This window comes from Convolutriloba macropyga, chromosome 5, assembly GCF_964194025.1.
Source record: "Convolutriloba macropyga chromosome 5, txConMacr16.3, whole genome shotgun sequence".
Taxonomy (NCBI): domain Eukaryota; kingdom Metazoa; phylum Xenacoelomorpha; order Acoela; family Convolutidae; genus Convolutriloba; species Convolutriloba macropyga.
This window is the reverse complement of record NC_134472.1, coordinates 67728315-67755783: the sequence shown is the minus strand read 5'-3', so window position 1 is coordinate 67755783 and position 27469 is coordinate 67728315. Positions and strand designations below refer to the sequence as shown.

General features: G+C 34.2%; 1 protein-coding gene across 2 annotated transcripts in view; it reads left to right on the top strand.

Annotated features, from left to right (window-relative positions):
- LOC142340196 (uncharacterized) overlaps window positions 1–27469 on the top strand; it is a 104292-nt gene that overhangs the window by 65731 nt on the left and 11092 nt on the right. For both annotated transcript variants that reach the window (XM_075390704.1, XM_075390705.1), the window contains one exon: window positions 118–257. In XM_075390704.1, coding sequence (XP_075246819.1) covers window positions 118–257 — 140 coding nt within the window. The remainder of the gene's footprint in view (window positions 1–117; window positions 258–27469) is intronic.

Sequence of the window (27469 nt, the reverse complement as noted above, 5' to 3'; positions counted from 1 at the left end):
GGGGAAAAGAGTGTAAAGAGTGTAAAAATAAAAAAATTACCCCCCCCCCCCCCTGTTTCTCCGCTTAATTAGTGCACAGTAGATTTGGAACTTGTTTAATTTACTAATTGTGAACAGGGACAATGTTTCTTCGGACGAATAAAGAGATTACACTAATGGACCAGTTGCAGATGCTCTTCTTCGTGTGCAACTATTGCGTCATATTGACTATCGCGGCCCTCCCTTTCCTCATTGTCATCCGACCTGTCTTCCTAAAGGTTAGGGTTAGACCACCAGGAGAAATTGAGAATTCACGTTTCTCTGTTCACGTACCTCTCCAGAGGCTCTGCTTTTTTATTGGTTGAGATCTCAAAAACTATCTGACACATTGGGTTCTTCGCCATTGCGTGAGTGGTCATATACACATATTGCGTTTGTTTTGTTGTCATATATGGACATCATATGCGATCTCAAGATCTTGTAAGGATATGTTTCTCTTAAAAACAGAAAATTTGAAAGAAAACAGAAAGATATATTGTTGTTAAATGGCTCCGAAGCCATAGCTGGAGGTTATTGTTGATCTCAACGTAATGTTGTCTTTTTAAGGTCTTTTTTAAATTCACATTTTTTAACTTTCTCTTGTCAGTGAGAGATCAAAATAGTTTAGCAATTACAGTCACGCTGGAGCAATAAAAAGAGCAAAAACACGTGCAGCTGGCAAGGTGTAATTTTTGTTCCGACTCCACTTGTGGGGGGAGGAACTATATAGTCAACTGGGGTTTTTTTTTGTTCAAACAATTTTGGCCGATCGATATATTCGTCGTAGAGAAATGTGAGTGGTATCATTAAAAAGCTCGTCCAGCGTAGAATTCAAAACTGAGAAGATTTCTTTGAATTTCCATTTTTCGAGGAGTTATCGAGGATTGAAGATTTGTGTGAACAATTGATATTTGACATGATTTTGCTCACTTTCAGTGTAATTTTTCTTCAAAATAAGAAAATTTTTGTATAAAAAATTGATTCAAAATTACATTTCACGCTATAAAAAGAATTAATTCGAGTTCCTAATAGACGAAAGGCGATAAAATGATTCGTTCTGGTCTCATAGGGAAGTTCACTATCAAAAAAAACTCGAACTCTATTTGAGAGCTCTTTTTTAGGAAAACTTTTTAATATAATTTTTGTTTTCTTAGGTCACCTAGAGACTAGTCACTTTTCATACCGAGGTTCCGTTCATGACAAACCTGATTTACAGTGAAATGGAGCCTAAAGAACAAAAAAAAATTCTGTTTCAAGGAATCGCTCGTGCTTTTTTTGGGCTTAGTCCCTGAGTTTTCGTAATTTTAAATGAAATTGATTTTCTTTTTGAGGTTTTACTAAATTTTTAGAGTCTTATGGCACAACCTCAACTGACTAGATGTGCAAGAAGTTTCGAAGAGAGCATTAAAAGATATTATCTAGTGCTTTGAGTGGACAGCTCATGGCTGCTAAGACATTGAAAATCTTTTTCGATAAAATATTTCAATCTTAACCAATCAAAAACCTATGTTCGTGAACTGCAAGTCAGTATAAGCAAGGACTGGACCAAAATCATTTCTACTGCAACAAAAATTAATATCGTTAGCGGTTTTATTTTGCTTATGTGACTTCAATGCCGCAAGATTTCAAAAAATACTATTTTAAAGATTTGGACCTTTTTGTACTATTGGTTCCTCCTGAATTCTGATCACTTTATCCTGATATTGACAGCTCTCAATTGCTCAAGGAAGACATTCAGTGGATCATAGATAAAATTTTCAGAGAAAAGCTTATGCTTTAAATGGCTTCAACACTTTCTTCTCGCATTTTTCTACTGAATTTTCGGATTTTGCCTGTACTTTTTGTTGTTGTTTTCCTAATCAATTACTTATTTTGATGTCTAATTGATGACTCATGTTTGACAAACGTCATTTTTGTCCCGTCGAAGCATAACCAAGCGTATTTTTTAGCTTCCGTTGAAAGCATTTGAGTTTAATGGCGTTGATACGACAAATTTTTCCTAAAATTTCGTGGTTTTAATGTAATTGTTCAGATTCGTTGATTGTGAAGTCAAATTCTTATGAAAATGAATCCCATTGCTTTTAATTAATTATTTGAAAATGAAAAATTTTGTTACTGAAGAACATAAATGGCTTCGACACTTTTCGCTCAAACTTTTTTTTGAATCTGCAGTTTTTGCGTGTTTTTTTTTAGTTTGCCGCAGAAAACTGAGCGGTGTCATATGCTTGCAATTGAGTAGTGAATAAACGATGTTACCTCAAAGAGGTCTTAAAGCGAAGAGTCTTAAAGTTTTTGATTTTTACAAGTTTTTCAATTTTTCAGTTTTTGATATTCTTTTCGTCAAATTGTAATTTATTCTCATTAATTAGAGGTCCCATCCGATTGCTTTTTTTCAAAAATGAGCAATTGTACTGTTAATATGTTGTACCTGGTGTTTTGTTTGTTGGACAATATGCTTTTTCACGAAAAGTTTTGTGAGTGGTTTATTCGCGTGTCCTTTTCTCTTCTTGTAGCACATTCGCCTAATAACAGATCTCAATAACTTTCGAATGTGGCCCGAATCAATTTATTTATTCTTTTAGAATAGTTTTAATTAAGTTTTGTTTAAATAACAGTTGAGTTAAAAAAACATAATATTCAGATGAAAGCAAAACTTTTTAATGTCTTCAAAGTATGTGATTTTGCAAATTTTCTGTCATTTTTTCAGTTTTTCTTCATTTTTGGTCCATATAAATAAAAATTGAAAAACAAATACTTAATATTCAGATGATAGCTAGTGATTTTAATGCCTTCAGTATTTTGTGTTTTCGCAATGTTTGTCATTTGTTATTTGCAATATTTTCTGCATCTTTAATCGGTTTTTATGGCTTAGCTAACTAAAACGTGTTCAATTGGTTTCATAAAGACTTTTTATTAAAGTTACTAAGAATTTTTTGTTAAAAATTAATAGTTTTAGACTTTAGAAAATATTGGGGTTAAATAATGATTGATTTTTGAATTTCGCATCATTATGTCTTTTTGTCGACTTTTTACCTAGTCTCATTAGGGAAAACTTCCATCTGCGGTATAGTTGCTTTTTGACGTTGTTAATAGGTGCTTATTATTTTAGATAATGAGTTTTAACAATGAAAATTTGTTTTGCTTTTTTATCGTACAATTTTTCTCTCGTAGTCATTTTAATGACATATCTTGTGAGCGCTGTATTGAGGCATGATATTAAGTAAATCAAGAGGTAGTTAGGATGTGTAACAATATTTTAGAAACCAATCTGCTATTTTTGTTATCTCTTCATTTGGTTGACAATTTAATCAAAAATGTAGATGAGCGCGGGTCGGAACTTCATGTGCGAACGCACAATAACGAGCATCCTTGTTTATATAATTCGTTGTATGCTTTTAAGCCGTCCTGTCGTTTATCCGCTTGTTGTTAATGACAGGTCCCTTGGCTCATTAATCTATCACAGTTGAATGTTGTTCATTTTAATTTTAATGTGTGTGACGGTTTTAATGAAATTGAGAATGTTTTCTCTCAAAAAATTATCAGTAATTTCCAGAGAATTTTTTTGTTGTCAGTGTTTTTTCATTGTTACTTTATCTAAGTAATGACCATTGACAGAAATTTGCTCAGTAACATAATGTTTACAGTTGCTTTATGGTTCCAGCTGGGTAATGTTGTTTTCAAAAAATTGTTACTTTTTGATTATATACCGTGCCTTTAAACAATTTCTTTTGTAGCAACATTAAAAATTTTGTGTCAAATATAATATTTTTTACACCAAATTCACGACAAACTTGAACACATTAATAAATCGAATCTATTTCGCGTCGGTGATTCTTCTTTTATTGACATAAAATGGATTCTATATATTTCTGTATTCCAGCTTATCGTGAACATTGTCTTCAAATATTAAGTTTGACATATATAGTGGGGCTTTTCTTTGTTGTTATTTTGCTTACGTAAACCGCATTGTAATTATTAAAAAAAAGTTGATTTCTAATAAGAAGTAACTTAATAATCTCACCTAAATGATTGACTTTAATTCAAATTTCGTTCAAAGACATTAGTTAACTGCGAATTTCATAATCTGATGTTTCATTTTGTTTCCATTTATCGGTTTTAAGAGCCGTGGTCAGCTTCTCAAAGACTATTATTTGTGCGCTCTCTTTTCTTTAATTCACTGACTTTTCATAACGTTTTTCGTTTTACACAAGTCACGCTCGACATTCACGCTTAACTTTCTGGCTCGCCTCACTCACTATTTGAATTGAATGGAATCTAAATCTATTCAGTCATTGAATTACTTAATGTAGTGGGTAAGGTCAGGTCACAAAGGCAAACTCGAAGGAAGTTGGATAAATCGATAAAAGCAGGCGATAAAACATACTTTAGAATTAAGAAATAAGTTATTAAATAAGAATTAAGTTACTGAAATAAGTTATTGAAATTCTTTAGAGTATAAAACTGAGTGGGCATTAGTATTAAGGTTTTTCTCCTGTCTTTGCTATTCATTCATTTAAAGTTACGATATATAGTGATTGGTGCTGCGGGCAAAACTAAATCAAACGGCATAGACCGATAAAAGCCGGTTATTAAAGAAAACGTGTGATAAATTATCAGAGTTTATAAAAGTAATTCATAGATGGCAATTGCAGTATTTTTATAACCGTCAGTTAAAAAGCCGTAAGAATCTCGGGTTTTGTATTCTATCTAATGCTGCTCACCAAATTTTAACTTTTTTGGATTTCGTCTACTTTTTGCTGTATTTTTTTGTAACGTTTAAACCTCAATGCAGGAAAATGGGGTGAACTGCAAAAAATCTCCACCAACCACCGGTTATGTTTTAAATCCTTTTACATTCTTATTTTTTTTACCCGAGTCACCATTTTCACGTTTGACATATGACTTGCCTGATTCACTAATTGAACTGATTGGATTTCAAAATTTATAACTCATTGAATTACGCAATGCAGTTAATAAAGACAGGTCAAAAGCGCAATAACAAACAATATGGGATGGTCCAGTGAAACCGTGTCATTGAAAAAAAAAATTGATTCGGTTATCAGAGTTCATTGGAACAAACAGCAGCTGAATTTGTTTAGTTTTATTAACCTCAGACGAGGAGCCGAACGAAATAGAACACACTTAGAAAAAAACCTGTCAGTTTATATCTTTTTCCTTTTTCTTGTTTCAATTCCGATTGCCCTCAAGGGAGTCGCAGTTAGCTATCTTCTGGCAATCTGCTGACTTTGTTTTGATTTTCTCGATCAAGATGGGGCATGCTCTGTTTAATCTCAGAAACTGTTGTCTACGGTGACTGATTGTCTCTGCTTTGAGTTTTTTCTGGATTGCGTTTCAGGACTTGTAATGCTATTCTCTTTAATTTGTTGTCTCCACCTGAAAAGTTTTCGAAATTTGACTTTTTTAATCGTTGTCTTCTACCTCAGCAAGTGAAGTTGTCTGCATATCAATTTTTCTCACTGTGTTCGGCGTGAGTTTTTGAGGGCGACGGCGTGATTAATTTAAAGACTTTTAGTTGAACTCTAATTCTCTTTAAAAAACAAATCTACTCGAAGATCACAGTGAGAAATTTGCTCAACTTAAAGCCCAATTGTTTTGAAAGGGCTACATCCCAAGATGAAACCAGGATAAAATTCGGTGAATAACTTGCCACGGGAAAATGTTAATAACCTAAGACTTATACTTTTGCTTACTCTGTCTACTTTTTTTTCTTTAATTAGTTGCTGTTGTAAAAGACACCAACGGTTCATTTTTCTGCTGTTTTTTTTTGCAAAAAATTGCCGGCTTTGTTTTAATTGCTGTTTAATAACAAAATCTTAGCTCTTTCAACATATGGTTTTAACCAGTCAGAGAATTTTTGGTTGAATATGTCATAGCAGTACTCGAAATATATTTTTGGTAAGACTGCACACTGACCAGGCTTGACCCAAATTTTGGGGACTCTAAATGAATTTTCTAGAAACTACTTTCATTTTTTGCTATCTTTCTATATCGCAAGAGTCCCTAAAGTTCGTGAATTAAGCAGCCCAGTTAGATGGTACTGCACAAATTGTTGGCTTTGTACTTGTTTTTTTTTTCTACTTTGAAAAACGTTAAATAAACAAATTACACAAAATTAGAGTTACACGCTTGACGTTTCCATTCATTAATATATTTAATTGCTCTCAAACAAAGTTTGTATCAACTATAATGGTCCATAGGTCTTAACTTATGCAATTTTTTGCTTGATTTATTTTCTGTCTGACCCATCAGACTTTTCGTCCTCAGAAATGGGATACACCCAGATGGCATTAAGTTGTCATAGTCTTTTAGCTTACTAGTCTTGAAGTATGCAATTCACAGTAACTTTTTTTCTGTTGAGACGTATACGTATGGTGTGCGAAGCTTAGTTTTTGGAGTTTGACTTCTTCTAACACCCCCAGCCCCAAACAACCCCCCCCCCCCCCCACCCAATTCACCTGTCGCTCACATCAGCCCCTTCCCCCAATCCGCATCCCTGTACAACGTTCAGGCCGTACGGGCCCTATGCAACCAAATACCCCCGATTACTCGCATCAATCCCCCGCTGCGTTCACCTAGCACCCCGTCAATGAAGCTAAAGCTGGCATCTATAAACGTTGCTACTGATGAAACGAACCGCTCGCAGGTCGTTTGAGAGCAATTCGCCCGACTTTAGTCGGGTATGTTCTTAAAGTAATCTTAAAAATATTTTTGATTCGTGCTTATTCTCCGTCTATAGAAATGGTTTTTTGCCGTCTAACCCTTAATTGAGTTAAGTTTTGTTTGATTTTAATCGGCAACTTTCATTCAGAGTAAAATGTCAAAAACTGGACCAAAAATCCAATATATCTTACATTCTGATGCTGGAAAAATCTGATTAACTATAGTTTGGATATTTTGAGTTTCGTTGGAATCAGTTTTGATTCTACAAAAAGGTCTCAGGCCTTATTGATTTCGGTTTTTTTGATGCTTGCTTTCTTAAATTTTGTTATTTGTTTTGATAGAAAAAAAAGTAAGTACTCGAAAGATAGTCTTTTAATCTTAAAAGCACAAATCAAGTGACGGAGTAAGTATAAGCATCTGTACGCTCATGTTTTATAATTGAAATTTTAATTGGTCTTTATTTGTATGCAACCAAAAATCTGTTCTTGTTGGTGGGCTCTAAGCAGGGTTGTTGATGCAAGATCTTATTTTTTATTTCTGAAAATTATTAACTCCGTTTTCAGCTCGTTTAAAGTTAACTTGTTTCGTTTTTCTTGTTCTTCCTTTCGGAGTGGCAAAAAATTTTACTTGCAGACAGCAAAACTCATTTTTCGATTAAAGTTTGACGTAATTTACAAATAAACATGACCCTAGTGTGACTAAGTACAACCAAATCCGCTCGAATTTAGAAAATGTTTCCGATCTCAGTATATATTTGTTTCAAAAGAAATAAAAAAGTTCCTGCATTCTCGCCATAGCCATATATTTCAAATTTTACAAAATTGTCCAAAAATTTTGATCTAAAAACATTTGATAGATCTTACTTAATATATCTACTATTTTTCAAAATCATGAGGTGAAGTGACATATGATTTTGAGAAATTAAATGACTTTCGTGAAGGAAGTTTTCAACTTAGCAAGCGAATTTGTCTGTGTATAAGCATTTCTCACTCGGTTTAGTGTGAGTTTCAAGGGGCGGTGGCGTCATAATTTTAAAGACTTTTAGTTCAACTCTAGTTCTCTTAAGAAAACTAATCTATTTGAAGATCACAGAGAGAAGTTTGCTCAACCTAAATCCCGATGAAACGAGGATGAACTTCGGTGAATAGCTTGTCACGGGAAAGAGGCTAATAGCATAAGAAATATACTTTTGCTTACTCTTTCTGTTTTTCTTCAATTCGCTGCTGCTGTACAGGACCCCAACGGTTTTTTGCAGCTTTTTCTTTGCAAAAATTGACGGCTATGTTTTAAATGCTGCTCATTAACGAAATTTTATCTCTTTGAACATATGGATTTAGCCAGTCAGAGCATATTTGGTTTGAAACACATGTTTGGGACTTTTGAAGACTTTTCTACAATCTACTTTCATTCTGGGCTAATTATTTATATCAAGGCTCTTTAAAGTTCCAGTTTGTAAATTAAGCAGTCCAGTTCTTCGATGGTACTACACGAATTGGTGACCTTGCATTTTTATTTTTTCTGCTCTGAAAAACTTTTAAAAATAAAAAATACACAGAGTTATTTACACGTTTGTTGTTTTGGTTCATTAATTTATTTAATTGCTCTCAAACAAAGTTTGTAGCAATTTCATTAGTCGAGTGATTTTATTTTATGCTATCTTTAGCTTGACCATTTTTCCCTTTTACACATCTCATTTTTCGTCTTCAAAAACGGGAACACAGGTAGCGTCCAGAGTGCATAAAGTTTTCATAGCCTTTCCGGTTACTGATCTCCAAGTATACGATTTACAAAAAGCACTTTGGAGACGTATAATTATGGTGTGCGAAAGTTAGTTTTTTGAGTTCGACTCCCCGCAACAACCCCACCTCTGCAAAACCCTCCCTCTTCACCCGTCTCTCACATCAGCGCCTTCCCCTTATCCCAATCCCGTCCCTATGCAACCTTCAAGCCGTAAGAACCACATGCAGCCAAAGTCCCACCCCCATTGCTTGCATCAATCCCCCGCTACGATCACCTGCACTCCTTCAATTAAGCTAAAGCTAGCATCTACAAATGTTGCTACTGATGAAACAAACCGCTCGCAGGAAATTTGAGAGCAATTCGCCCGATATTAGTCGATTATGTTATTAAAATAATCTTAAATATGTTTCATTCGTGCTACTTCTCCGTCTATAGAAACTTTTTTTAGCCATCTCACCATAATTGAAATAAGTTTTGTTTAATTATACTCGGCAACATTTATTCAGAGTAAGATGTCAAATTTGACCGAATATGCAATTTATCTTACATTTTGATGCTGGAAAAATCTGATTAATTATTGTTCGGTCAGTTTGATTTTCGTTGCCAGAAAATTCACCTCTACACAAAATTCCTGGCAGTATTGATTATGGTTTTGAATGACAAACATTCTGCATGTTTTTTTTAGAGTTTTTATTTATTTTATTAGGAAAAGAAAGTAATTACTCGAAAAAAGCCTTATATTCTAATGAGCACAAATGAAGTTACAAACTAAGTATAAGCATTTGGCTGCTCATGTTTTATGATTGAGATTTTAATTGGTCTATTTTTGTATTCAACTAAAAAAGCTATAGCTATTGATTGGCTCCAGGCACGGTTTTTTTCTTTAAATCGTCTCCAGCCAATAACAGTAATTTTTATTCCTCACGGTATGACAAAGAACTTCACTTGCAAACAGCAAAACACTGTTTTGTCTACTGTTTTACAGAAATCTTTGAACCAATTTACAGATAATAATGGCCCTAAAAGAGCTCCTTCAAGAGAACTCTGATTTAGTACATGTCAATCTGGTTGAATTTAGAAAACGGTTCCGATCTCAGTATATATTTGTTTCAAAAGAAATAAAAAAGTTCCTGCATTCTCGCCATAGCCATAGATTTCAAATTTTACAAAATTGTCCAAAAATTTTGATTTAAAAACATTTGATAGATCTTACTTAATATATCTACTATTTTTCAAAATCATGAGGTAAGTGAGTTATGATTTTGAAAATTTAAATGACTTTCGTTAAGGAAGTTTACAACTTAGCAAGCGAATATGTCTGTGTATCAGTATTTCTCACTCATTTTAGTTTAAGTTTTAAGGGGCGGTGGTGTGATTATTTTAAAGAATTTTAGTTCAACTCTAGTTCTCTTAAGAAAACAAATCTATTCGAAGATCACAGGGAGAGGTTTGCTCAAACGAAAGCCCAATTGTTTTGAAAAGACCACATTACAATTTGAAAAGAGGATGAAATTCGGTGAACAGCTTGTCACGGGAAAAAGGCTAATAGCATAAGAATTAAGTTTTTGCTTACTTTTTTTGTTCTGATTTTCTATGATTAGCTGCTGTTGTAAAAGCCCCAACGGGTTATTTTTGTAGCCTTTTTTGCAAAACAGTCGGCAATGTTTTAAATGCTGCTCATTGACGAAATTTTATCTCTTTGAACATATGGATTTAGCCAGTCAGAGCATATTTGGTTTGAAACACATATTTAGGACTGTTGAAGACTTTTCTACAACCTACTTTCATTTTCGGCTAATTTTTTATATCAGGGCTCTTCAAAGTTCCAGTTTGTAAATTAAGCAGTCCAGTTCCTCGATGGCACTGCACGAATTGGTGACCTTCCATTTCTATTTTTTCTGCTCTGAAAAACTTTTAAAAATAAAAAATACACAGAGTTATTTACACGTTTGTTGTTTTCGTTCATTAATTTATTTAATTGCTCTCAAACAAAGTTTGTAGCATTTTCATTAGTCGAGTGATTTTATTTTATGCTATCTTTAGCTTGGCCATTTTCCCCTTTTACACATCTCATTTTTCGTCTTCAATAACGGGAACACAGGTAGCGTCCAGAGTGCATAAAGTTTTCATAGCCTTTCCGGTTACTGATCTCCAAGTATGCGATTTACAAAAAGCACTTTGGAGACGTATAATTATGGTGTGCGAAAGTTAGTTTTTTGAGTTCGACTCCCCGCAACAACCCCACCTCTGCAAAACCCTCCCTCTTCACCCGTCTCTCACATCAGCGCCTTCCCCTAATCCCAACCCCGTCCCTGCGCAACCTTCAAGCCGTAAGAACCACATGCAGCCAAAGTCCCACCCCCATTGCTGGCATCAATCCCCCGCTACGATCACCTGCACTCCTTCAATTAAGCTAAAGCTAGCATCTACTAACGTTGCTACTGAAACAAACCGCTCGCAGGAAATTTGAGAGCAATTCGCCCGACATTAGTCGAGTATGTTTTTAAAGTAATCTTAAATATGTTTCATTCGTGCTACTTCTCCGTGTATAGAAACGTTTTCTAGCCATCTCACCATAATTGAAATAAGTTTTGTTTAATTATACTCGGCAACATTTATTCAGAGTAAGATGTCAAATTTGACCGAATATGCAATTTATCTTACATTTTGATGCTGGAAAAATTTTGACGCTGATTAATTATTTTTCGGTCAGTTTGATTTTCGTTGCCAGAAAATTCAACTCTACAAAAAATTCCTGGCAGTATTGATTTTGGTTTTGAATGACAAACATTCTGCATGCTTTTTTTAGAGTTTTTATTTATTTTAATAGGAAAAGAAAGTAATTACTCGAAAAAAGCCTTATATTCTAATGAGCACAAATCAAGTTACAAACTAGGTAAAAGCATTTGGCTGCTCATGTTTTATGATTGAGATTTTAATTGGTCTATTTTTGTATTCAACTAAAAAAGCTATAGCTATTGATTGGCTCCAGGCACGGTCTGTTTTCTTTAAATCGTCTCCAGCCAATAACAGTAATTTTTATTCCTCACGGTATGACAAAGAACTTCACTTGCAAACAGCAAAACACTGTTTTGTCTACTGTTTTACAGAAATCTTTGAACCAATTTACAGATAATAATGGCCCTAAAAGAGCTCCTTCAAGAGAACTCTGATTTAGTACATGTCAATTTGGTTGAATTTAGAAAACGGTTCCGATCTCAGTATATATTTGTTTCAAAAGAAATAAAAAAGTTCCTGCATTCTCGCCATAGCCATAGATTTCAAATTTTACAAAATTGTCCAAAAATTTTGATTTAAAAACATTTGATAGATCTTACTTAATATATCTACTATTTTTCAAAATCATGAGGTAAGTGAGTTATGATTTTGAAAATTTAAATGACTTTCGTTAAGGAAGTTTACAACTTAGCAAGCGAATATGTCTGTGTATCAGTATTTCTCACTCATTTTAGTTTAAGTTTTAAGGGGCGGTGGTGTGATTATTTTAAAGAATTTTAGTTCAACTCTAGTTCTCTTAAGAAAACAAATCTATTCGAAGATCACAGAGAGAGGTTTGCTCAAACGAAAGCCCAATTGTTTTGAAAAGACCACATTACAATTTTAAAAGAGGATGAAATTCGTTGAACAGCTTGTCACGGGAAAAAGGCTAATAGCATAAGATTTAAGTTTTTGCTTACTCTTTTTGTTCTGATTTTCTTTGATTAGCTGCTGTTGTAAAAGACCCCAACGGGTTGTTTTTGTAGCCTATTTTGCAAAACAGTCGGCAATGTTTTAAATGCTCCTCATTGACGAAATTTTATCTCTTTGAACATATGGATTTAGCCAGTCAGAGCATATTTGGTTTGAAACACATATTTGGGACTGTTGAAGACTTTTCTACAACCTACTTTCATTTTCGGCTAATTTTTTATATCAGGGCTCTTCAAAGTTCCAGTTTGTAAATTAAGCAGTCCAGTTCCTCGATGGCACTGCACGAATTGGTGACCTTCCATTTCTATTTTTTCTGCTCTGAAAAACTTTTAAAAATAAAAAATACACAGAGTTATTTACACGTTTGTTGTTTTCGTTCATTAATTTATTTAATTGCTCTCAAACAAAGTTTGTAGCATTTTCATTAGAAGTTTTCATAGCCTTTCAGCTTACTGCTCTCCATGTATGCGATTTACAAAAACTGTTTTAAGAGACGTATAATTATGGTGTGCGAAGGTCAGTTTTTTAAGTTCAACTCCCCGTAACACCCCCACCTCCGCAAAATCCCTCCCCCTTCACCCGTCTCTCACATCAGCGCCTTCCCCTAATCCCAATCCCGTCCCTGCGCAACCTTCAAGCTGTAAGAACCACATGCAGCCAAAGTCCCACCCCCATTGCTTGCATCAATCCCCCGCTACGATCACCTGCACTCCTTCAATTAAGCTAAAGCTAGGATCTACAATTGTTGCTACTGATAAAAGAAACCGCTCGCAGGAAATTTGAGAGCAATTCGCCCGACATTAGTCGAGGATGTTTTTAAAGTAATCTTAAATATGTTTCATTCGTGCTACTTCTCCCTCTATAGAAACGCTTTTTAACCATCTCACCATAATTGAAATAAATTTTGTTTGATTATACTCGGCAACATTTATTCAGAGTAAGATGTCAAATTTGACCGAATATGCAATTTATCTTACATTTTGATGCTGGAAAAATCTGATTAATTATTGTTCGGTCAGTTTGATTTTTGTTGCCAGAAAATTCAACTCTACAAAAATTCCTGGCAGTATTGATTTTGATTTTGAATGACAAACATTCTGCATGCTTTTTTAGAGTTTTTATTTATTTTAATAGGAAAAGAAAGTAATTGCTCGAAAAAAGCCTTATATTCTAATGAGCACAAATCAAGTTACAAACTAAGTATAAGCATTTGGCTGCTCATGTTTTTTGATTGAGATTTTAATTGGTCTATTTTTGTATTCAACTAAAAAAGCTATAGCTATTGATTGGCTCCAGGCACGGTTAATTTTCTATAAATCGTCTCCAGCCAATAACAGTAATTTTTATTCCTCTCGGTATGACAAAGAACTTCACTTGCAAACAGCAAAACACTGTTTTGTTTACTGTTTTACAGAAATTTTTGAACTAATTTACAGATAATAATGGCCCTAAAAGAGCTCCTTCAAGAGAACTGTGATTTAGTACATGTCAATTTCGTTGAATTTAGAAAACGGTTCCGATCTCAGTATATATTTGTTTCAAAAGGAATAAAAAAGTTCCTGCATTCTCGCCATAGCCATAGATTTCAAATTTTACAAAATTGTCCAAAAATTTTGATTTAAAAACATTTGATAGATCTTACTTAATATATCTACTATTTTTCAAAATAATGAGGTAAGTGACTTATGATTTTGAAAATTTAAATGACTTTCGTTAAGGAAGTTAACAACTTAGCAAGCGAAAATGTCTGTGTATCAGTATTTCTCACTCAATTTAGTTTAAGTTTTAAGGTGCGGTGGTGTGATTATTTTAAAGTATTTTAGTTCAACTCTAGTTCTCTTAAGAAAACAAATCTATTCGAAGATCAGAGAGAGAGGTTTGCTCAAACGAAAGCCCAATTGCTTTGAAAAGACCACATTACAATTTTAAAAGAGGATGAAATTCGGTGAACAGCTTGTCACGGGAAAAAGGCTAATAGCATAAGAATTAAGTTTTTGCTTACTCTTTTTGTTCTAATTTTCTTTGATTAGCTGCTGTTGTAAAAGAGCCCAACGGGTTATTTTTGTAGCCTATGTTGCAAAACAGTCGGCAATGTTTTAAATGCTGCTCATTGACGACATTTTATCTCTTTGAACATATGGATTTAGCCAGTCAGAGCATATTTGGTTTAAAACACATATTTGGGACTGTTGAAGCCTTTTCTACAATCTACTTTCATTTTGGGCTAATTTTTTATATCAGGGCTCTTTAATGTTCCAGTTTGTAAATTAAGCAGTCCAGTTCTTCGATGGTACTACACGAATTGGTGACCTTCCATTTCTATTTTTTCTGCTCTGAAAAACTTTTAAAAATAGAAAATACACAGTGTTATTTACACGTTTGTGGTTTTCGTTCGTTGATTTATTTAATTGCTCTCAAATAAAGTTTGTAGCAATTTCATAAGTCGAGTGATTTTATTTTAAGCTATTTTTCGCTTGACTAATTTTCCCTTTCACACATCTCACTTTTCGTCTTCAAAAAGGGCAACAAAGGTAGCGTCCAGAGTGCATGAAGTTTTCATAGCCTTTCAGCTTACTGCTCTCCAAGTATGCGATTTACAAAAACTGTTTTAAGAGACGTATAATTATGGTGTGCGAAGGTCAGTTTTTTAAGTTCAACTCCCCGTAACACCCCCACCTCCGCAAAATCCCTCCCCCTTCACCCATCTCTCATATCAGCGCCTTCCCCTAATCCCAATCCCGTGCATGCACAACCTTCAGGCCGTAAGAACAACAAGCAGCCGAAATCCCCCCATTGCTTGCATTAATCCCCCGCTGCAATCACCTAGCACTCCTTCAATTAAGCTAAAGCTATCATCTACCAACGTTGATTCTGATGAAACAAACCGCTCGCAGGTCCTTTGAGAGATATTTGCCCAACAATAGTCCGGTATGTCTTTAAAGTAATTTAAATATGCTTGATTCGTGCTACTTCTCCGTCTATAGAAAAGTTTTTTTTTGCCATCTCACTTTAATTGAAACAAATTTTGTTTAATTTTACTCGGCATTTATTCAGAGTAAAATGTCCAAAATTGGACCAAAAATCCAATTTATATTACATCTCAATGCTGGAAAAATCTGATTAATTATAGTTCGGTTAGTTTGATTTCCGTTGCAAGAAATTTCAATTCTACAAAAAACTCCTGGCAGTATTGATTTTAGTTTTGAATGACAAGCATTTTGCATGCTTTTTTAAAAGTTTTTTTATATTAATAGGAAAAGAAAGTGAATACTCGAAAAAGCCTTAAAATCTAAAAAGCGCATATCAAGTAACAAACTAAGTATAACCATTTGGCTGCTCTTGCTTTATAAATGAAAATTTAATAGGCCTATTTTTGTATTCAAATAAAAAAAGCTGTTGTTATTGATTAGCTCCAGGCAGGGTCTTTTTTCTTTAAATCGTCTACAGCCAATAACAGTAATTGTTTTTCCTCTCGGTACGACAAAGAACTTCACTTGCAAACACCAAAACACTGTTTTGTCTACTGTTTTACAGAAATCTTTGAACCAATTTACAGATAATAATGGCTCTAAAAGAGCTCCTTCAAGAGAACTCTGATTTAGTACATGTCAATTTGGTTGAATTTAGAAAACGGTTCCGATCTCAGTATAGATTTGTTTCAAAAGAAATAAAAAAGTTCCTGCATTCTCGCCATAGCCATAGATTTCAAATTTTACAAAATTGTCCAAAAATTTTGATTTAAAAACATTTGATAGATCTTACTTAATATATCTACTATTTTTCAAAATCATGAGGTGAGGTGACTTATGATTTTGAGAACTTAAATTACTTTCGTGAAGGAAGTTTTCAACTTAGCAAGCGAATATGACTGTGTATCAGCATTTCTCACTCAGTTTAGTGTAAGTTTCAAGGGGCAGTGGCGTCATAATTTTAAAGACTTTTAATTCAACTCTAGTTCTCTTAAGAAATCAAATCTATTTGAAGATCACAGAGAGAAGTTTGCTCAACCTAAAGCCCGATTGTTTTGAAAAGACCACATCTCAGTTCGAAACGAGGATGAACTTCGGTGAATAGCTTGTCATGGGAAAAAGGCTAAAAGCAAAAGAATTTTATTTTTGCTTGCTCTTTCTGTTCTGTTTTTCTTTAATTACCTGCTGCTGTAAAAGACCCCAACGGGTTATTTTTGTAGCCTTTTTTGCAAAACAGTCGGCAATGTTTTAAATGCTGCTCATTGACGCAACTTTATCTCCTTGAACATATGGAATGAGCCAGTCAGAGCATATTTTGTTTGAAACGTATATTTTGGACTTTTGATGACTTTTCTACAATCTACATTCATTTTGGGCTAATTTTTTATATCAGGGCTCTTTAATGTTCCAGTTTGTAAATTAAGCAGTCCAGTTCTTCGATGGTACTACACGAATTGGTGACCTTCCATTTCTATTTTTTCTGCTCTGAAAAACTTTTAAAAATAAAAAATACACAGTGTTATTTACACGTTTGTGGTTTTCGTTCGTTGATTTATTTAATTGCTCTCGAATAAAGTTTGTAGCAATTTCATAAGTCGAGTGATTTTATTTTAAGCTAGTTTTCGCTTGACTAATTTTCCCTTTCACACATCTCACTTTTCGTCTTCAAAAAGGCCAAAAAAGGTAGCGTCCAGAGTGCATGAAGTTTTCATAGCCTTTCAGCTTACTGCTCTCCAAGTATGCGATTTACAAAAACTGTTTTAAGAGACGTATAATTATGGTGTGCGAAGGTCAGTTTTTTAAGTTCAACTCCCCGTAACACCCCCACCTCCGCAAAATCCCTCCCCCTTCACCCATCTCTCATATCAGCGCCTTCCGCTAATCCCAATCCCGTGCATGCACAACCTTCAGGCCGTAAGAACAACAAGCAGCCGAAATCCCCCCATTGCTTGCATTAATCCCCCGCTGCAATCACCTAGCACTCCTTCAATTAAGCTAAAGCTATCATCTACCAACGTTGATTCTGATGAAACAAACCGCCGCTCGCAGGTCCTTTGAGAGATATTTGCCCGACAATAGTCCGGTATGTCTTTAAAGTAATCTTAAATATGCTTGATTCGTGCTACTTCTCCGTCTATAGAAAAGTTTTTTTTGCCATCTCACTTTAATTGAAACAAATTTTGTTTAATTTTACTCGGCATTTATTCAGAGTAAAATGTCCAAAATTGGACCAAAAATCCAATTTATATTACATCTCAATGCTGGAAAAATCTGATTAATTATAGTTCGGTTAGTTTGATTTCCGTTGCAAGAAATTTCAATTCTACAAAAAACTCCTGGCAGTATTGATTTTAGTTTTGAATGACAAGCATTTTGCATGCTTTTTTAAAAGTTTTTTTATATTAATAGGAAAAGAAAGTAAATACTCGAAAAAGCCTTAAAATCTAAAAAGCGCATATCAAGTAACAAACTAAGTATAACCATTTGGCTGCTCTTGCTTTATAAATGAAAATTTAATAGGCCTATTTTTGTATTCAAATAAAAAAAGCTGTTGTTATTGATTAGCTCCAGGCAGGGTCTTTTTTCTTTAAATCGTCTACAGCCAATAACAGTAATTGTTTTTCCTCTCGGTACGACAAAGAACTTCACTTGCAAACACCAAAACACTGTTTTGTCTACTGTTTGACAGAAACTTTTAAACTAATTTACGTTTAATAATGATCCTAAAAAAGCTCCTTCAAGAGATCTGTGATTTATTACAACTCAAGTTGCTTGAATTTAGAAAACGATTCCGATCTCAGTATATATTTGTTTCAAAAGAAATAAAAAAGTTTCTGGATTCTCACCATAGCCGTGGATTTTAAATTTTACAAAAGTGTCCAAAAATTTAGATTTAAAAACTTTTGAAATATCTTATTTGATGTATCTACTAGTATTCAAAATTATGAGGTGAGGTGACCTATGATTTTGAGAACTTGAATTACTTTCGTGAAGGAAGTTTTCAACTTAGCAAGCAAATATGTCTGTGTATCAGCATTTCTCACTCAGTTTAGTGTAAGTTTCAAGGGGCAGTGGCGTCATAATTTTAAAGACTTTTAGTTCAAGTCTAGTTCTCTTAAGAAATCAAATCTATTTGAAGATCACAGAGAGAAGTTTGCTCAACCTAAAGCCCGATTGTTTTGAAAAGACCACATCTCAGTTCGAAACGAGGATGAACTTCGGTGAATAGCTTGTCACGGGAAAAAGGCTAAAAGCATAAGAATTTTATTTTTGCTTGCTCTTTCTGTTCTGTTTTTCTTTAATTAGCTGCTGCTGTAAAAGACCCCAACGGGTTATTTTTGTAGCCTTTTTTGCAAAACAGTCGGCAATGTTTTAAATGCTGCTCATTGACGCAACTTTATCTCCTTGAACATATGGAATAAGCCAGTCAGAGCATATTTTGTTTGAAACATATATTTTGGATTTTTGATGACTTTTCTACAATCTACATTCATTTTGTGCTAATTTTTTATATCAAGGCTCTTCAATGTTCCAGTTTGTAAGTTAAGCAGTCCAGTTCCTCGATGGCACTGCACGAATTGGTCCCGTCCATTTCACTGCACGACAGTCCATTTCTATTTTACTGCTCTGAAAAACGTTTAAAAATAAAACTACAAAGAGTGAGTTACAAGTTTGTTGTTTTCCTTCATTAATTTATTTAATTGCTCTAAGCAAAAGTTTGTAGCAATTTCATTAGTCGAATGATTTTATTTTATGCTTTTTTTTCGCTCAATTAATTTTTCCTTCTACACATCTCACTTGTCCTCTTCAAAAAAAGAGTACAGAGGTAGCGTCCAGAGTGCATAAAGTTTTCATAGCCTTTCAGCTTACTGATCTCCAAGTGTGCGATTTACAAAAACTATTTTGGAGACTTATGATTATGGTGTGCGAAGGTCAGTTTTTTGAGCTCAACTCCCCGTAGCACCCCCACACCCGCAAATCCCCTCCCCCTTCACCCGTCTCTCACATCAGCGCCTTCCCCTAATCCCAATCCCGTCTTTGCACAACCTTCAGGCCGTAAGAACCACAAGCAGCCAAAGTCCCTCTCCCATTGCTTGCATCAATTCCCCGCTGCGCTCACCTAGCACTCCTTCAATTAAGCTAAAGCTAGCATCTACAAACGTTGCTATTGATGAAACAAATCCCTCGCAGGTCCTTTAAAAACTATTTGCCCGACGGTAGTCCGGTATGTTTTTAAAGTAATCTTAAATATGCTTGATTCGTGCTACTTCTCCGTCTATAGAAAAGTTTTTTTTTGCCATCTCACTTTAATTGAAATATGTTCTGTTTAATTTTACTCGGCAACATTCATTCAGAGTAAAATGTCAAAAATTAGATCAAAAATCCAATTTATCTTACGTTTTGATGCTAGAATAATCGATTAATTATAGTTCGATTAGTTTGATTTCCGTTGCAAAAAATTTCAATTCTACAAAAAATTCCTGGCAGTATTGATTTTGGTTCTGAATGACAAACTTTCTGGATGCTTTTATTAAAGTTTTTAATTATATTAATAGGAAAACAAAGCAAATACTCGAAAAAAGCCTTGTAATCTAAAAAGCACAAATCAAGTTACAAACTAAGCATAAGCATTTGGCTGCTCATGTTTTATGATTGAAATTTTAATTGGTCTATTTTTGTATTCAACTAAAAAAGCTGTAGCTATTGATTGGCTCCAAGCAGGTCCATTTTTTTTAAAACGTCTCCAGCCAATAACAGTATTTGTTTTTCCTCTCGGTGTGACAAAGAATTTCACTTGCAAACAGCAAAACACTGTTTTGTTTACTGTTTTACAGAAATTTTTGAACTTATTTACAAATAATAATGGCCCTAAAAGAGCTCCTTCAAGAGAACTGTGATTTAGTACATGTCAATTTGGTTGAATTTAGAAAACGGTTCCGATCTCAGTATATATTTGTTTCAAAAGAAATAAAAAAGCTCCTGCATTCTCGCCATAGCCATAGATTTCAAATTTTACAAAATTGTCTAAAAATTTTGATCTAAAAACATTTGATAGATCTTACTTATTATATCTACTATTTTTCAAAATCTGAGGTAAGTGACTTATGATTTTGAAATATTAAATGACTTTCGTTAAGGAAGTTTACAACTTAGCAAGCGAATAATGAAATTTTCCACTCGACCTTTTTTTAATACATTTATGATTGTTAATGGCTCTTGAACGAAGTTCATAGCAATTAATGTAAACGTGTGTATCTTTTTACGACTCGAAGCGGAGTTTTGATATTCTACAGGTTTTTACGACTCGAAGAGGAGTATTGAGATTCTACAGGTTTTTTTTAGCAGAAAGCAAGTCTGTTCATGACTTGAGTTTTGATTTCTTTCTGTTCGAGCATTTACCTCCGTTTTTGATTGTTGACTTCTGTTTTCGAACATTGAACTTTAACATTAATTTCGTTTGTAGTGTATAAAACTTAGGAACTGCTGGTAATGTTTAAGGTGAAGAGGTAATTTTGAGATTTTTTGTTCCTGTATAAGTTACCCTTAATTATCTAAACTACACCGCACAAAACCCCCACCACCTATCCACTCCCCCCCAAATCCTACCTACCCCCCCCCACCGCCCCCCCCCCCAAACTTAACCCCCACCTACCCCTACCCCCTCCCCTCACCTAGCTACCCCCAACTACCCCAGCACTACCCACCTCTCCAACCTATCTACCCACCCATCCACCTACCTACCACCCCCCGCCCCAACTTACCCCCCCCCCCACCTACCCCTACCCCCAAACTACCCCCTCCCTTCACCTAACTACACCCACCTACCCCCCCCCCAACTACCCCAGCACTACGCACACCCCCAACCTATCTACCCACCCACCCACCCACCCCACCTAGCTCCCCCCAGCACCTTAAAAGTTATCGGCTTTTTTAAAACACTTTAATGTGGTTTGTTGAGCTACTTTTTTTTTCTCTTGTCTATTTTGATGTTCTGATGTCGGTAAGGTTAGATTAGAGATTATAATGCACGACGATTCGAGTCGTTTCCGGTATTCTACCGGCTATGTTTTTTTTAGCAGAAAGCAAGTTTGTTCATGACTTGAATTTTGACTTCTTTCTATTCGAGCTTTTACCTCCGTTTTTGATTGTTAACTTCTGTTTTCGAACATTGTTTTTAACAATAGTTTAGTTTGTAATGTATAGCAATTAGTAACAGTCTGTAATTCAAGGTAAAGTGGTCAATTTGAGAAATTTTGATCCCATTTAACTACCTACAACGCCCCCCCCCCCAACCCCCCCCCCCCAACTTACCTACCCCCCACCCTCCTACCTACCCCCCACGTACCTACCCCCCCCCCCCCGTGCAACGTACCTACCCCTCCCCCTCACCCCACCTACCTACAGCCCCCACCACCACCTACCTGCCCCCACCTACCAACCCCCATCCCACCAACCAGCACCTACCCACACCCCTGAACTGAAAAAATTTAACGCTTTCAATGTTTTATTGGTCTACTTTTTTTGTTCTAGTGTTTTTTTTCGATATTCTGATTTTGTCCAAGTTAGGGTAGAGATTATTTTGCACGACGATTCGAGTCGTTTCCGGTATCCTACCGGTTATGTTTTTTTATGCAAATTTTTTGCTTGACAATTTTGCGCTTTTGTTCTAGAAAATTCTTTGACTTCTCAATTGACTTTTTCATGCTTTCCTTCTTCATTTTTGAGTGATCTCTATTGCTCTGAAGTAAAGAGTGTTGCTAATATAAATTCGGTTGCAGAATATCATAATTAACGGGTTAGTCGCGCAGTGGTTAGTGCGTGTGGTCGTGGATCGTGAGGTCAGTTGTTCGAATCCCTGTGGCGCCAAAATTTTTTCCACCCATCAAAAAAATTCATCTAGGCTACAGCCCCTGAATTAAATTGCCTCGCCTGTCGTTTAAGAGCAATTCTTCCGACATTTGTCTGTTTGTGTTTCTCGTTGTGAAAGATTTTGATCACATTTTGGTCTAGTAACGTTCTTAGTTAATTTAAGCAAAAGTGTTCTATTGTTGTTGTCGACTTAAAAAAATGATACACAAGTTTGAAGTTTTCAATTTTATGTAATAACTCAATGATGGTTTCAGAAATCGAATTCTTCTAAAAAAGTGCTCAATTAAACACTTCTTTTCAACATTAACGAAAAATCAGTTCCATTTTTTGGACTAATTTGAGAAACATTTCATTTGGCTCATGTATTTGATATTTTACCGGCCAGTCCGGTGGCGCAGCATCACGATTGAACTTTAGTCTGAAATTTTTCGTAACGAAAGGGTTTTGTTATTTTGGTGCAGTGTCTAAAATATCTGATACCCAACTGTAAGTGATATATCTGGATATACTAATTCCAGGATGTTTATTTCTAAAATCCAATTTTTCGAAGAATCTCGTTCTCATTTAACAATGATCGCTATTGTTATGCCTGCTTTTTGCTAATATAGCTTTACTCATTTTTCAGAAACATTTTGTCAGGTAACTTCTTCTCCTTTTCATTTAAAAGGTTAGTCAGAAGCTCCAAAAAAGTTAGAATATCGAAGTTTGAATAAACAAGTGACGTTTGAACGAGCACTGAGAATTTTTTTAAATTTGAGCACTATGCTAAATTAATGAGCAGCTTTTATTGCGGAATTCATACAATTCAGTCCCAATTGACACAAAAAAAAACGTCAATTGAATGTAAAATTTTTCTAGGGACACAACTTCCATTTTCTACCGATTTTTTTTGCTTTAAGAAAAAAAGAATAATTTTTGCTTATAAATTAATGTCGGATTGCATCTAAATCAAATAAATTATTTCTGTATTTTTTCTCAATCATGTTCCTATAAAGCGGGAATCATGACAATAAAAACCTAAAATACATTTTTCAGACTTCTACAGGTCATATGCTTAAATTTTGTATTTTTCGATATCGTACAATTGACCTTAGTCTTTTACAATTCAAAAAATTTGAATTGTATTGGGGCGTTGTCTTTTTTTAAAGATCTGTTCACACTTTTTCATGATTTTTGAAGTCAAATTGGAGTAGTGATTTTGGTCAAACAGGAAGTGGAGCGAAAAAGCGAGTGGTTTTGCGGCGTGATTTTTTTTTCGCGCTAAATCTAAAGTAGAGTGAGAAAACGGTGTTTGAACTAAAATTCGGTTTCTCGCTCGTGTTTTTCTGTTCACATGCGGCAATTTCACTTTGACTTTTACTGTTTTTTCGACTTTTCGGTTCCGATTTTTTTCCAAATGGTTTTCCCATTCAATTCATTGTTCATTCCAGGCCTAGTTTTTTGTTTCAACCAAATTTCCATTCCTCGCTAGTGGTTTTTTGTCCACACGCGGCATTTTGACATTGATTTTCCTTTTTTTAAATTTTTTTTTGATCTGACTATTATAGAAATGGTTTTCCCAATTCGCTCATAGTCAGTTCTAGATCTAATTTTCTGTTTAGTCAATGAAAACTCTTTGAATTGTACTTCAGGACTTGTCCTGCTACGTTCTTTTTATTTTTTGTAATGTCCGATTGTGATGGACCACCAGTTTTTCTGTCAATGTGACCAGTTTATTTGAATAATGACAAAAATGACTGTTGAATATTTTTTGTTATTTATACCGAACGCTGAGCATGTTTAAGAAAATGTCAATAAAGTTTCTCGCTATAGGCTATTGAAATACGTAACAGTTCAAATAACTAAGTTTTTCATAATCGAACATGCATCTCTGAGCAAGCTGAGTTGGAGAAACTCGCTGCATGCCCTCAATTAGCAAATCTTTACATTTTTTCTTTCCAATTTGACAATAAAATGATACATGACAACAAAAATTTGACAGCAAAAATTTGACAACAAAAATTTGACAACAAAAAAAATATTATTGGCGTTTTTAGCTTGGTTGTGTTCTCATGTTGTGTAGTTACTTCTTTGCTTTCTGTCAATTTTACATACAATCCAAAATACATCTCTAAGAAAAAATAATATAATCAGCTATCGAATTTTAAAAAACGGAATTATGTGCAGTTTTAAAAACTCAAGCGGTCCATTGTTTTGTTCTTTTGTAAATTTTATACAATAGATTAGATGAGTCCTGCTGTACTCGTTTAAAATTTACGTTTTGCAAAATTCAAGCAACATATTTCTGGTTGATTTCAATGGTTTTCAATTTGAAGTGTAGAATAGCGTTAGAACTTAAAAGATAATTCGACACCGAAGCAAACAGTTTTTTAAACTCAATATGGTGTCACAATCTTCACCTTCATGTTCATCAATATCTGTCCTCTTAATTTTGAATTTATGTATTCACTAAGTTTTGTTCGTTGATGATATCAGATGATGGTACAAAAATGATGATAAAAAGTGGTGTATGTATAGTTCCCGGTTACTTTTTGTTCCGACCCACTTGTGGTTTTTTTTGTTCCCACAATTTTGGCCGATCGATATATTCATTGTAGAGAGTAGACACTTGTATCATTAGAACGCTCCTCCAGCGCAGAATATGGATTTAAAAAGATTTTTTGATTTTCGTTTCATACAGGGAGTTATGGAGGTTTAAACTTTTGAGAAAAGTAGAGTGAATTCCGCTGTTTTTTTCACAATTTTCGTCATTTTTGAACAAATTTTGCTAAAACTTGTTTAATAAATAAGTTAGATTAAAATTGATACCCTACCCTCGTATGCCACAAAAAACTAGAAATAAAAACAAGCTTTTTTCCGACCCCCACTTTAGCGGGGATGGAGGAATATAGACTCAAATGTTTTTTTTTTGTTCAGTGAATTTTGGCTGATCGATATATTCAGCGTAAAGAGTTGTGAGTGGTGTCATTAAAAAGCACGTACATTGTAGAATATGGAATTAAAAAGATTTTTTTTAACTTCTTCTTTTACGGGGAGTTATCGAGATTTAAAATTTTATGAATATTCGACAGTTTTTTATTCAAAGTTTAAGTAATTTTTGCTAAACTTTTGAACGATTTGGCTGATATAACTTAGTTTAAATTAAAGTTTTTAACGGTAGAGTGTTATTGCTACCGTAAGACAGACATAGCAGAGTGTTGCTGAAATGTTTGATTGGAGTTTCTTCTCTGACTTTTTCTAATTTTTTCTGACAAAATTCTGAATTTTTCATCAAAAGTCTCACAAAGTATGATTTTTTGGTCCAATTTGTTTAGGTTCATCGAAAGTGGTGACCAAAAAAGGGCACATACAACGTAGAACATGGAATTAAAAAGATTTTTTCGACTTCTTCTTTTACATGGAGTTATCGAGGTTAAAATTTTATGAATATTCGACAGTTTTTTATTCAAAGTTTAAATAATTTTTTAAACGACTTTAGACGCTAAAATTTTAAACGATTTGGCTAATAAAACTTAAATTAATTTAAAGTTTTTAACGATAGAGTGTTATTACTAACGTAAGAGATAGCATAGTGTTGCTGAAAAGTTTGATTGGAGTTTCTTTGGCTAAAAGTTTGATAAATTTTCCAAAATTCTGACTTTTTCAGCATAAGTTTCACAAAGTATGATTTCTTGCTCAATTTGTTTAAGTTTATCAAAAAATGTTGACCAATAAAAATGGCACAATCCGTTGAACTAAAAAAATGCTAGGTGAAACTGGGTGCCCTATAAAAGTCTTCTTGAATCAAAATGGTGCCGTTTTTTGCAAATTTAACTCGATAGTTGTTCAAAAATAATCATTGCTTTCTTAATTATTTGAAGTCTTTCACTCGACAATTGGTCTAATTGGCAAAACTTGGAACTCTTAGGCGGTTTGTTTAGCGCGAGGCAAAATCAAGGATAGGTTTGATATTATCATTGTTTCTTACAATCAGAATTTTTTTCGATTTTTCTTTTGGTGCTGCCTTTCCAAAATTTTTTGCTTTCGTTTTTTTTGAATGCTAGGTATTGACAAAGTTTTTTATTCGCAGCTGTTTTAATGACAGCTCCATTTACGCAAACATGATGCCCAATGTAGACATTGTTTGTTTCAGAGAACTTATGGGTTTTTATGGCTTTGATGAAAAGTTTTAGAAAACTTTAACTGATTTCTTGAGTTTTGCCTCTACTTTTCATTCTTTTTTGCAGTCTGATTGCCAAATTTATCCATGCAAAATTCAATATGGCTTCTCCAGGAGTTTTCTTATGTCCTTGAACGTGTTTGTCAACTGTTAGTTTCTTCTCAGTAAAAACAGTTCAAACTTTCTTTCATATTAGATACAAGGTAATTTTTTTGGCTGCTGTTTTTCAAATCGGCTTATAGGTTTTGGTTCTACGATTTTTCAAAAAAAATTCTGTGAGTTTTGTGCATAATGGCCCATTTTTGCTGTTGTTTTTGTTTCATTTGTATATTGTCACAATTCTTACCAATCTAACTGAAAAAGCTCTAACAGTTTTGTAATTACACATATTCATTAATTTCATTACAAATGGAATTAAGCGTTGCGACACCGTTCTCTTTCAGAATTTGGCAGAGATTTATATGTTTGCCCTGTACTTGTTGTTAATTTATGTTGGCGTATGCCAAAAAATCGAAAATTAAAGTTCTCAGTGGCCAACGGTAGAGACCTACATGAACTTAATAGCTGATATCGGTATTTCGCTAGTGATTTTACTGACTTTCAAATTAAAATTTTACAAACAAAACTTTTTGTCCTGGTTTGCTTTTTCTTCCGTATTATACAATATTGTATCAGTTTCGTCACATAGCCTCATTATTGAGAGATCTATTTATTATTTTGTTGAACCCAACCATATTGCTGATTGAGAGATCTATTTATTATTTTGTTGAACCAAACAATATTGCTGATTGAACGTTTTGACTGATGTTTTGACGTTTGTTTTTCAATTGGTTCATCGCTTCGCCCAATTTATCTCTGTCTTTGTTGCGTTTTTAGGTCTTCTTGTTTCATGTGAAACAATCGTTTGCATCAAATGGATTTGGTTTTCCACATATGATTTTCTCAATTTTTTCATTTCCTATTTTAGTTCTCTTAAGGATTTTTATTTGTGTTAAATTTTGTTTTCAAAGTTTCACTGACCTCTCTAAGTAAACCGAAAACCGATTATAGGAGACTGCAGCTTTTACAAAAAGTTTTCCTTAATTTTATAGCTTAATTGTTTTTCTTGTTTATGTTTCTTCAAGTTATTTGTCTTTAATCGGTTCCTTTTTTTACAGTTCTTGGGACAATGACAATATTTCATCAATATACTTTGATAAAATCATCGAAGTTTTTATTGAGAAAGTCTGTTGTTCCGACCCATCTCGAGGGGTGAGGAACTATATACTCAACTGGGTTTTTTTTGTTCAGACAATTTTGGCCGATCGATTTATTCATCCTA